The sequence below is a fragment of the Pelmatolapia mariae genome, linkage group LG18, assembly GCF_036321145.2.
Source record: "Pelmatolapia mariae isolate MD_Pm_ZW linkage group LG18, Pm_UMD_F_2, whole genome shotgun sequence".
NCBI lineage: Eukaryota > Metazoa > Chordata > Actinopteri > Cichliformes > Cichlidae > Pelmatolapia > Pelmatolapia mariae.
The window spans coordinates 17739347-17751693 of NC_086243.1; the positions used below are offsets into that span (position 1 = coordinate 17739347).

Consider the following 12347-nt stretch of genomic DNA (forward strand, 5'->3'; position numbering starts at 1 on the left):
TGCTTTCAAGCACATTATTTAAGTCAAACTTAATGGAATGGAAAAACCACTAATACAGCAGCATCGCAGCTCATTGTGATATATCTAACACACATGCAATTTATTCAAAATCCTTGAAATTCTCAGACGGATAAGTCAGATTTCCTGGGAGACCCCAGTCTTTATGGAGTCTGAGATTGTTAAGGCTACACATGACTCTTGAGCACATGCCAATTGGCAGGCACGTACAGCACTACCACAGAACATTTCTCTTTATAATCCAGAATGGAAAAAACCTTTTCAAATCACAAGGAATTATTGAAGAGGGCCTTTGTTTCTAACTATTTTACATGACTCACATGGAAGCTGGGGATGTGCTCCCGATCAAGGGGCTTGTTGACAGACAGCTCTCCGGAAATTGGGTCGATGATGAAGATTCCAGTGGGAGGCTGGTCAGCACCAGGGCCTGTCACGCTGTATCGCAGGGATCGGTTTTTATCATGATCTGATCGGATCTGTTGGTATAAAGATTTGTTAATGATAGGACACACACACACACACACACACACACACACATGTCTGGTTTGCTATCCTCGTGGGGACATCCCATTGACATAATGCTTTCCCTAGCCCCTTACCCTAACCCTAACCATTAAAAATGAATGCCTAACCCTAACCCTTACCCTAAACCTAACCATAACCTAATTGTAACCCTGACAGTAAAACCGCATTTTGAGTGTGAAAATTGCTTTCAACCCCAAGGGGACCTGGATTTTGGTCCCCACGGTGCAGAAAGTCCCCACCAGGATAGTAAAAGTCAGATTTTGGTCCCCACCAGGATAGTACGAACCCGTACACACACACACACACACACACACACACACACACACACACACACACACACACACATATATGTATATATATATCTATATCTATAGATCTATATCTATATCTATAGATATAGATCTATATCTATAGATCTATATCTATACATCTATCTATCTATCTATCTATATATATATATATATATATATATATATATATATATATATACATACACACATATACATACATATACATACATACATACATATATATATATATATATATATATATATATATATATATATATATATATGAAACCCAATAATCCCTGAATTAATCAATGATTTCAACAGAAATCACAATATTGGTTTAAAAATAGGTTGTTATGTGAATACAATAGTACATAAAATGAGTGTCTACATATACACGTATTGAAATTCTCTCTTGGCTGTCTATCCTGCTTGCCATGTAAGCTGAGACCCCAGCTCCTACACTCTTGATCCGTTCTGAGCAAACTGAGCTTTTCCTCTTCCTGATATCACCCACTAAAGCCAATAAACATCCCATCAAATATGGCCGGATTAAAAATAAATCATACTTAGAGAATGTACAGTACTTAACACTCTGTAAGAAAGTAAGCTTAATATGCTGAAAGGATCTACTTCTTAGCTGTCTCAAGCTTTCCATGTCCTCTGTCAGCCACCCACACCTAGCCCTGACTAGAGAATTGGTGTAAATGAATTGGGTTGTGTCTGTCCTTGAGCCATGAAAAAAGGAGTGTAATATCTCAGCAGTCAACCGAAGAGCAATTATGCTCGTGAGCACTTCAGATTTCTCCCTGCTTCTAAATAATGCCAGGTTATACTGGTACCGACTGCTCCCTGAAACAAAAGATAAATAATACAGTAGAAAAAAACCCTAACCTTTAGCAAAGTGCTGTAAATATGAAGCATTTTGTTCAAGGCACAAATCTCCTGTCTCTGACCCTTTGAGTGAAGGCCCAGGGTAAGGACGAGCCTGCAAGGTTGTCATATAAAGCAAAAGGCTTTTTTTGGTTTGGGCAGTACTGTGTGTGTGTGTGTGTGTGTGTGTGTGTGCGCGTGGACATGCATGTGCTTGTGTGAAGTACATTACCCGGACAAGCTCTTGTGGGAATGGGCCTCGTGAGTTCTCTGGGACATTGATTGGGGGGATGACCCAGTCTCTCTTCATGCGTTTCAGCTGGCTGTCCATGTTTCGTGGTGGAAATGCTATTTCCTTTAAATCCTTGGACATGACTGGAGGGACAGCGCCTTCCTGCACCTGGCAAAAGCAAATGATTTAGTGATCACATGTATGCGGTCAAGTATGAGCACGTACATTTTTAGCCCTGCCAGCGCACGGCCCTGTGGACGGTAAAGCTGATCCTTAAGTTTGAATGCCACAGAAGTTTATCAACAGTCACTTTACATTATGCAGAGACGGTTTGTACAAAGATTCTTGCATTTTAGACTCCTGATGACTTTAGTGACCTGACTCTACCTCAGACACAAGCATCAGGCGGACAACTGTGGTTAGAACAAATGAATTTAATTCAGTTTAGTTTATATAGCAACAAATCACAACAAGAGTCACTTCAAGGTGTTTTATATTGTAAGGTAAAGATACTACAATAATACAGAAAAACAACCAGATAACCCATTATGAACAAGCACTTGGCAACAGTGGGAAGGAAAAACTCTATTTTAACAGGAAGAAACCTCTGGCAGAACCAAGATCTGGGAACTGAAAAGACCATTAATGCATGCCAGAAAAATGTGGTACATTCTCTTCAGGATATATAAAAGTGCAAGTGATTCTTACACTTTTGTCAAGACGTTCCTTTGCAATTACATATATTTATTTTATGGGTTAATAGCATTCATTTGCAAACACTAACATGGTGATTTCAGAATATAAGCATGGTAAAGAAACACACTACGAGTTCTGGTTTGCTTTAAATGGCAGACGTCTTCTTATGTCCTGATAAAATACACCCACAGAGATAGAGCAGCTTCCATAATGGATCTGCCATCCTCCCTCGGCTGTAATGAATGAGATTTGAAACAAAGGAGGATGGTACCTGAAAGCCAGACACTAAACACACAGATGGCTCAAATTGCCTATGCTGCTCCAGAGACTGAGGAGACTGAAGTAGTGCCAGAGAAAGTTAAAATAACCTTGAACAAAACAAGGCAGAAAGGAAAACAGAAAAACAATATGCGAAATCCGTCAATGTCAATCTATGATAGCTGGAATTTTAATGGAGCTGCCGTGCCCCTTCAAGTATCTCCCCCACTGTTATTTTTATGTAATTAATTAAATGTTGACCGGTTGTGAGGTAGTCAAGTCCTACATCCCACAAAGTACCCTATGCAAACACAGAAATTAATTACCACTTTCTCACCTTTATAACATGACCCATATCCCACACTCCCCCTCCTCTAACATCTGGGGAGCTGTTGCCGAGCTTCCACTAATCATGTTTGAAATCCGATTATACTGCTTTCACACATTGGAAATGCAGAGAGGCAAGCGGACAGATAGTGAAGGAGCATGCTTCAGAAATATCTATTACCCTATTAAAATGGGTGTGAGTGAGAGCAGTAATTATTTGCAACTTGTGTCTGGAATGATGAATGGCATGGTGGGTTTGTTCTGCCCAACGCGAATCTATCTCTGGTACGCTGGAGGTCTGTACCAATCCACACTCTGCGAACCCCTCTTCATCTTCCGACTAGGAGTCTACTTCAGAGTGCAGGAGAGTGTTTGGCTGAGTGATGGCCTGAGTGTTTGTGAGTGTGTGGAAAGGATTTCATATGTGTGTGTGTGTGTGTGTGTGTGTTTCCCCTTTTAGGAGAAATTCTTCTCGGATATTGAAATGTTTTCTCCTCACGGACTGTGGCGGAGCTCAGGTTCTAATGGAGGTCAAGACAGTGGGCAAGTACACACTCATGTTAATGAGGATATTGTTTTGTTGTCATTGATTAAAATGTTTCCCCAAGGCTGGAGCATTCAGGGCACTAATAAAAAAAATGTAATCACTGATGTGATTAAGAGATGCGTGATGATTCATGACAATAATTGTGCTAGGGGAAGATAACATAGCTGCTCGTGACCTCGTAAACGTGGAAGATACGGGAAAGTCAATCCCTGATTTCATTACAAGCAAATCAGGCCAAATCCAGCAGCTCTCACCAGATACAGATCAGAGTTCAGATACTGATAATAAAGTTAATCATTTGTATACACATGTAGCGACCACGTGAGATTTGGACTTAACAATGCAGAAACTCCAAAAAGTCTATGTTTACCTGATTATTTTAAAAATATATATTTACCTGTGACCACCCAACAACAGTGAGTAATGGTATCATTAAAATCACATATACCTGCAGGAGTCCCTATAGTAAATGACTGTCAGTGGCTAACGATGGTGTTTTGAAAAGCCCACTAAGTTTAATTTCGGCCAAGCAGACCACTATGCCTGCAGCACTGATAGTAACTACACAGAACTGTCAGTATTAATTCTAGAAACACACAAAATAACTATTGACTTTTTATCCGTGTTGCTAAACATTTAGAAATTAATACTTCTGGGAGTTTATTTAAGTCCAGTACTGGGATTGAAATTAAAAGAACATTGGTCTTTTGAAAAGAGTTTTGCTTTTCAGAAAATTCATAAGAGTCTCCAGAAGGCCAATGAAAGTTTTTACTGACTACTTGATTTTAATGACTACTTACATAGCCACTTAAAAGCTCATTTTTAACCTTATAGTAAGGGCTAAACTGGACAGTAGCAGATGAAAATAGTATCTATGTACAGTAGTTTGCAAAAGACTTGAGCCACCACTCATTTCTTTAGATTTTTCTATTAAAATGGGAAATATCTGCATTTATTGAAACGTGCAAACATAAATTAAAAATGCAGTATATAAGATTTAAAAAAAAAAGCAAAGTTTTTATACTTCTAACAAACTTGAAAGTCAATATTTGGTATGACCACCTTTATTCTTTAACACAGCCTGAATTTTCTTTGGCAAGCTTTCTAGTAATTTCTTTAAGACATCTTCAGGAATAGTTTTCCAGACTTCTTGAAGGACATTCAAAGCTCTTCTTTGAACATTGGCTGCCTTTTGTTCTGTTCTCTGTCAAGGTGATTCCAAACTGCTTCACTAATGTTGAGGTCCAGGCTTTGGGGAGGTCAATCCATGACTGATAGTGTTCCATTGTGTATGTTTTCTATCCAGGTATGCCTTTTCTGCACTGACAGTGTGTTTGGGGTCATTGTCATGCTGCAAAATGAAGCCAATGCCAATCAGATGCTTTCCAGATGGTACTTGAGGGTGTGTGTTTGCAATTCAGTCAATTTTGAAAAGATCCTCAACACCACTGGCTGAAATACAACCCCAAACCATGACAGAAGCTCCACCAGGTTTCACAGATTCCTTTAGATACTCACCTTCCTCTGTATATACCGCCTGAATTTAAATTCCTTTCTCTATATGACCTGTTACCATTGATTTTCAGTCTGGTTCTTGTGTAATTTTGCATAGCTCAGCCTTTTCTCCCAGTTTCCATTCCTTAAGAGTCTATTCTTGATAGGCACTAATAGGCAAGTAGCTAGATAACCCGAAGGACCAGATGTGTCTCTCAGATACTGAGTCAGATGGATTTTTTTCCATCCTTAAGGGCATGACTTACAGATGCTGTTCATCTGCTGTAGATAGTGTTTAGACCTACTACTGTTACGTTTGTCCTCCACTTGTCCAGTTTCCTCAGATTCTTTTAAGGACACACTAAACTCCATGCTGAGATAACTTTTCAGCTGATCATCTCGTTGGTGCAAAAACCTTTTTTGTATCTGTCACACTATGTTATCTTTGGCATTTTTCATAGATTTAACAAGCATGAAAAAGAAGGAAATATTATGTGTTTTCATGACAGGTTTCCAGTAACAAAGGGCCTAAAGATACAATTAAAAATGGTCTCTTTGCTAATATGTCTGCTACATTTAGACACAACACAGGTTCATCTCTTGGGTTAGGTGACATGTTTGAATTATTCATAGGTCAGCTTCAAGTGGTTTAACAAACAAAATCACATTCCTCTGAAAATGGTCAGATAGAGAGACTGAAAAACACTTTAAAAAATCTTCAGATAGAATGAGAACTATTGCTTAATATTACTTTAAAAAAAGAAGGAAAACATCTGGCTCTTTGGGAAAAAAATATGAGGGGTCGCTCAAGTCTTTTATATATTACTGTATATGTCTGCACTGTAAGCAGATATTTCCTAATTGAGTACTTTTTTTGGTAAAATTCCTTTGATCTCCTCTCAACCACAATGTTGACGTAAGAGCACATGGTCATTCAGACTAATTGCAGATGACTGCACAGCACATCCAGAGGAACAGTTAGAGCGGTACTCTACAGCTCAGACAGATGCTCCCCATCTTCCAAAGCACTGAAAGAGGTGTGGCCCCTTTTGCATGATAAGGCAATAACCTCACAATCACAAGGCACGCTCAGTGAAATCAACTTTATGGGGAGCTATTCGGCATCTGCTCTTGCTACCCACTGACCGTGTTGAGTGTATGTTTGTGCTCCTAGTAAATTGACACATTAACTTTTAATTAGCAAGCATCCATCCAGTCTTTCGGAACACCTGCTACAATTTAGGGAAGTAGTCAACTGTGAATGTGAAGTGCACCTAATAAGTGTAAGTTATTTGATGCAAGGGGAGAATTGACCATTCAACCTTTCTTTATGGCACTAAACATCAATCAGACACTCAACAAACAAGTTAGAAATGTTATAAAAAGGGTTGAGGTGTATTCACCTGCTGCCTGGGCACCAGCGTGACTTGGGCCACCCATTGCTGCTGAGTGGCGGCGTCACTCGCCGTGATCAGCAAAGGTGACACAGGGAGTGTGGAGCGCTGAAGAGTCCTGGCAGCATAAAGGACTCCGTCGGCCTCTATCCGAAAGTCAGATGGGTTGCTGCATTCAAACTGCATCAGACCACCACGGCCACAGCTGACAAACCTCACTGCAAGAGACAGAGACAAATAGATTTGAGTTCAAATTAGTTTAACTGTAAAACCCCAGAAAATAAAGAAGAAAGAGCTAGGGATATAGACAAAGGAGAAGGAAGACAGGCAGCCAGACAGAAGGTCCACAAAGGTTTTCTGATTCTCCTTCTCATGCTCATACATTATTCACTTCAAGCTGTGCCCCAAAGGTATTGCTCAAAACAGGTGCAGCGGAGGAGAAAGATGGAAGGAGGAGAAAAAAATAACTAAAGAAAAAGAGAGGAAGAGTGCCCCTCAAGGGCTATTAATGAAAAGCCCCAAAACCCACAACAATACATTAACAGGGAGATGTATAAATTAGACTAGTCTACATGCTTCCCTGTGTTTAAGAAACTACGAGGCAAGTGCATAAACATGGTTTATTCTGCTAGTTAAATGCTATTTTCTTTCCAGCTAAAGCCATTCCATGCAGCGTTGTCCCCGATGACACACAGGGAAGCCTTCTGTGGAGGACTGCGATCCTCAGATCCTCGGAAGACAGGTGCGTGTGTTCGTGTGGATGTGGGCATGTGTGGGAGTGTGTATGAGTATTTATTTTATAGGCAAGTTCACAAAAAACACACCGAGGCGTCAGACAGGTGGAGTTTCGAGTCCCACAGGTGCCTCAGTGGCAGTGGTACAACATCGGTTCATGTTACAAGTGAGTGACAGTCCAGCACAACCTATGTAGCTCTTGCAGGTGCGTGCACAAGCCCATACACACAAACATACACACATACTTCGACACTTAAGAACATCTTTGTGTGATTTCTTTGTGTATGGGTATGTTTCCCCGTTAACCCACCCCACACCCCAAACATCCCGCTCCCACCCCATACTTGAAAAACAGATATATCATTTCTATGGCCGCTCTGCTGATGCTGCTTTGAATTATTAAAGCAGATGTGGAATAACTTAACAAAACCCTTGCAGGTGGGTGCCTAATCTTCCTTTGTGCTGCTTCCCTGGGGACTTGCTCATGTCTTCAGAGTATCATCTGCTCTTGGAGAGCATTGAGTTCCTCTGGGTTTTGAGGATGCAGCAGACTTGCTTAAGGTCTACTGGAAATCCCCACAAGCACACCACATCTTGCAACTATTAAATCTCTTGGTGATGACAGAAGCGAGAAGAAAAGAGAAAGAGAGAGAATTAATCAATGAGGTTGCCCGAGGAAAGTTTGAAAATTGGCATGCAGTGGAATCACATATTCATTCTTCAAAATAGGAAGAGAACATGTTTGCAAGGACCATGCTCTGCATTCCATTACAAGCTGTTCATATCCAACAGTTCAAATAATAAAGATAAAAATGACACCACCTTTCTTCCATACTGGAATATACTCTCTATTGACCTTCCCCCTTCTGGTTCAATTACCCTTGACCATTTGTTTTCTTCTTGCTGACATCAGATAAATGACCTTCTCCCTCTGAAGGTTTTACCTTAAAGACAGGTACACGCAAACTCAGAGCCTTCAGGCTATCATGATCCAGTCCAAGTCAGCAGCTACTCAGAGGCAGAATACAGAGTAAGAGGCTGTCAAAGTCAAAAGATTCAAAACGCTTCACACTGCGTAAGGTAGGTAGTCTCACACTGCTCTGACTGAAGTGAATTAAGAAATATATAATCCTTTTCTGCAAATGTTCGTAGATTTGATCAAATTAGCTGGTTATTTTGTTGATTAGATAATGACCTGCAATTGCATGAACAGAGAGGCTAGTGCTTGGTTGATTATTGAAACAAACCTTCCAATATTTTTATCCACCTCTGCATTCTTTCAGCTGTACTAACTAACCATTTCCTCCCCTCCTCATTGTACTGAGTGACACTTCATTCAGGTTTTTGTCAATAAATAGGAATGACATACAAGCAATGGTATGTCTAACCATAAAAAGGCAATTAATAGACAACAAATGTCTATCTAGCCCAACTGGCTTCTCTCCCAAAAAAAAAAACAAAAAACTGACATTCATGGCCCCACTTACATATAAATACATCTAGGTGTTGCTCGCTCTCTCAGTTTGGAGGTTCATACCATATATTGCCTCCTATTTTCCATGTTCTGTCCTACTGGCACTTTTAACAATGAGTCTTTTGTGAATGTGTGCAGACATGCACTTGACAGCAGCATTTCCCCCGTGAGTTTTTTTAAGCCCAGGCCTCTTCTTGAGCTGAGCTACAGCTCCTTAACATTGCCTGAAATTTGGCCATCAGGACACCTCTGAGAGGCCCTTCAACAGTCAGGCCCCACAGCAATTGCTACAAAAACTCCCAGCAGGCACAACCATTTCCAATGATAATGAATGTGAATGTCCTGCATGTGTCTATTCATTTATCAGGCTTGCTCTGGTGGCTTATAAAACCAGTGAAATGTGTAGTGTGGCACTGCTGCTTATCTATAGCTAGGTGTGTTGGCTCCCTAAGGTACAGGGTGAAAAGAGGTCTTGGTTGCCACGCCCTAACACACATGTCATCATGGGCACAACGATGAAGGCTGGAATTGGACAGAAATGCCGATGCAGCATGGGAGGAGGGGGGTGACTGTGGATTGGGGTTAAAAATGATGGGGGGGGGAGCACGAGAGAGAGAGAGCTGGGGAAACAGGCATGTCAGCAGAAAGGCCTCTCTGACTAATGCCCTTCACCGGGGCCCAAAATTACCTCCAACTCAATGATCCCATTCACAGCTTAGATGCCATCCCCCCTCTTGCCTGACAACACAAAAACCCCGACTAACCTCTCCATAGTGCAAGAGTGCCTCTCTATTGTCTGATGAGTCACGTGACAACTTCAACTCAGACAGACACAAATAGTTGGAGAGAGAAGGGGTGGGGGTGTGGGGGGTGCACCGAGAGATGCATTTAATTTCAAACATACAATGTGAAGGCTGTGATTTCACGGAAGCAAAGAATATGTTCCACAATCTCATCTTTTATGCCTGCCTGCCAAATGCATCGGCTGCAAGCGAGCAGGCTGAAAGTCCTTCCTAATGCGCTGTAAATGTGACACGACTGAAACTTCTCGTGTGAGATCATATCAATATGCCATCATTCATTTTATGGGAAGTGAGGTCACTGACAGTTGAGAAATACTCAGCGTAGGTGTTGCATACTGAGGTAAATGCCTCTCTGACCCAGCGCTGGTAAATCTGTACCTCTGACAAAATGCATTCCTCACTAATGAATGTGACCACGTTTAGTACAGTGGCCTGTACTGGCAAGGAGACAATGCGATATGAAGCAGAGGCTTCCACTGAATGTGCCGTGAGAGACATCCATGCCAGCACCACTGTTTATAAGATCCCGTTAAGCCCCCACTGAAGCCTGAAGCTCGCACTCTTGTACTTCAATTCAAACTGCTGTGATATGAAATTCTAAATTGTTGCAAGATTAGTTGGTTTTTTTTCTAATGCTATTACTCTGAAGGTGTATACTACACCTTCAAAGCTGGTAAGTAAACAAACACCACTGTGCAACTTAATACAGCTATTTTCATATACTGAGCTCATTTATTATTTTCAAGCCCTCCTATCGATATCTATATCTCTAGCAACATATGTGTTTTATAAATTATGCCAAATGATGGCTATTTTGGATTTCTGTACTCAAAAGTACAGAAATGATTGCATCATGCAATATTAAATTCTCATAAAACAACAATTCACTCATTATATTAAAGCTAAATATTGATTTATTTAAAAGGCACATAGAGGCCCATGGTATATTTGTGTTTTTTTCCCCCTTTCTTTCAAAAATAGGATATTCTTCAGAGAAACCAACATGTAGCTCAAGCTTGGATCTGGGAATGATGATACTGCCTTTTGCCAGACTAAGCCCTTGAAGGCGTTTTACTAATGCATTGCACTTCAAACGCTCAAAAGCATTCCATGCATTTATAGCTAGGCCTAAAATATGTAAGGGATTTGCATGAAAAATATTGCAGTGTTTATTCTCTGTTCAGTGTCTCCAGCAATTAGGAAAACTAAAGAGGAATTGCATCAGAGCATAAACACATTTAACAAGCATCTGGCTCATTTTCCGAGCTTGATTGCAGTGACCATTCCCCTAGTATTTGGTTTGTGAGGTTTATGCATATGGTTGGAGATAATTTTTTTTCTCCCTAAAATTGCCACTTCAATTAGGGAATTATGAAGAGGCTCTCAAAAAACACACTGATACTACCTTCCCTTATCACATACACATACATATTAGTGTACACACTGACTGGGGAAGACAATATACAGCGCAGGCATGCCTAATCGTTCACACTGGGGTTTTTAAGCTCTCTTCATCTAGCAATCTGGCCCTTAGGAGATGGAAACAAATTTAATTTGTTTTGATGTTCTTTCCTTCTTCTTCTTGTTTTTTTAAACTTGCATTAATATCACATTGGTACATTTGGTCATTTTTTCTCTAGGGTACAGCAATCCCATTTATAAACTACTGTATTCAAAGACAATTACAATGCAAGCAAACTACCCACCAGGACAAGAATCATCTCCCTTTTCTCCAGGAGTCTCAACACTTCTCCCTAGTCCTGTAGGATACAGTGGTTATATTCCAGCAATGAGCCACAGGGACACATTACCCCTCTCCACTGGCTGCCCAATGCGAACACATCAACTGCATGCTTGGTACATACCCGCTGGGCTCTGACTAGGCTAAAATGCTAATCAAATGCAACCAACCACTTCCTAAAATGATCTTATTCCAGAAGAAAAAAAGGTGGTTATTTCAAAAGAAAAATGTATGATAGTAGGTTTCTTTTGAATAAGCAATAATTAGCCTTTGAAGATGAGTAATCTCACTGGGTTAGTAGTGAAAGAGGGCAAGCAAAGGAACATCACAATTATGTCCAGGCCTTTGTTGGTAAATGAAACGATCCTGTGTTTTCCAGTACAATGACAGCCGAGCATTGTGTGGATTACAGTGTCAGTGAAACGAAGAACTGATAAGGCTAAGCTGCATCTTTCTGCAGTTATCAGTGCATAGCTACTGGGGTTTTGTTCTGCGAGTTATTGAGACAAGCAGCTTGATACTCAGGCTTTAGTATGCCATCACGCTGACCACATTACTAACGTGTCAATTACGCTTACTCATCACGATCCTTCTGAGGAAAGCTCTGTGACCCCAATGTAAATGCCCGGAGGTAAAGCTGATTGCATTGTTGTTGCATTAATAAGTCGAAAAATAAAACAACTAAAATTAGAATGGTTCTATAAAAAAACCCAAAAAACAAAAACATAGTTCATAGTTTCCTTCATCTTCAGCATCAAAGAACTATAATTGACACTGAAAAAGTAAACTTATAATTACTGCACACTATGATAAGGCTAAATGTTAGATACACGACCGTATATTAAGAACACAGACTCCTATCTCTTAAACAAACGTCTACAATGCAGAGCCTCTCATTTAAACCAAAGTTCAGCGAAATGGGTTAAGTTTTCAATTCATG

The 12347-nt window shown here is 40.4% G+C and overlaps 1 protein-coding gene across 1 annotated transcript in view; it reads right to left on the bottom strand.

Annotated features, from left to right (window-relative positions):
* Nucleotides 1-12347, bottom strand: part of cdh2 (cadherin 2, type 1, N-cadherin (neuronal)) — a 61128-nt gene that overhangs the window by 18184 nt on the left and 30597 nt on the right. Inside the window, exons 3-5 of the mRNA XM_063461445.1 lie at nucleotides 6664-6872; nucleotides 1939-2106; nucleotides 339-494 (exon numbers count right to left, since the gene is read on the bottom strand). Of these exons, the coding sequence (XP_063317515.1) occupies nucleotides 339-494; nucleotides 1939-2106; nucleotides 6664-6872 (533 nt within the window). The remainder of the gene's footprint in view (nucleotides 1-338; nucleotides 495-1938; nucleotides 2107-6663; nucleotides 6873-12347) is intronic.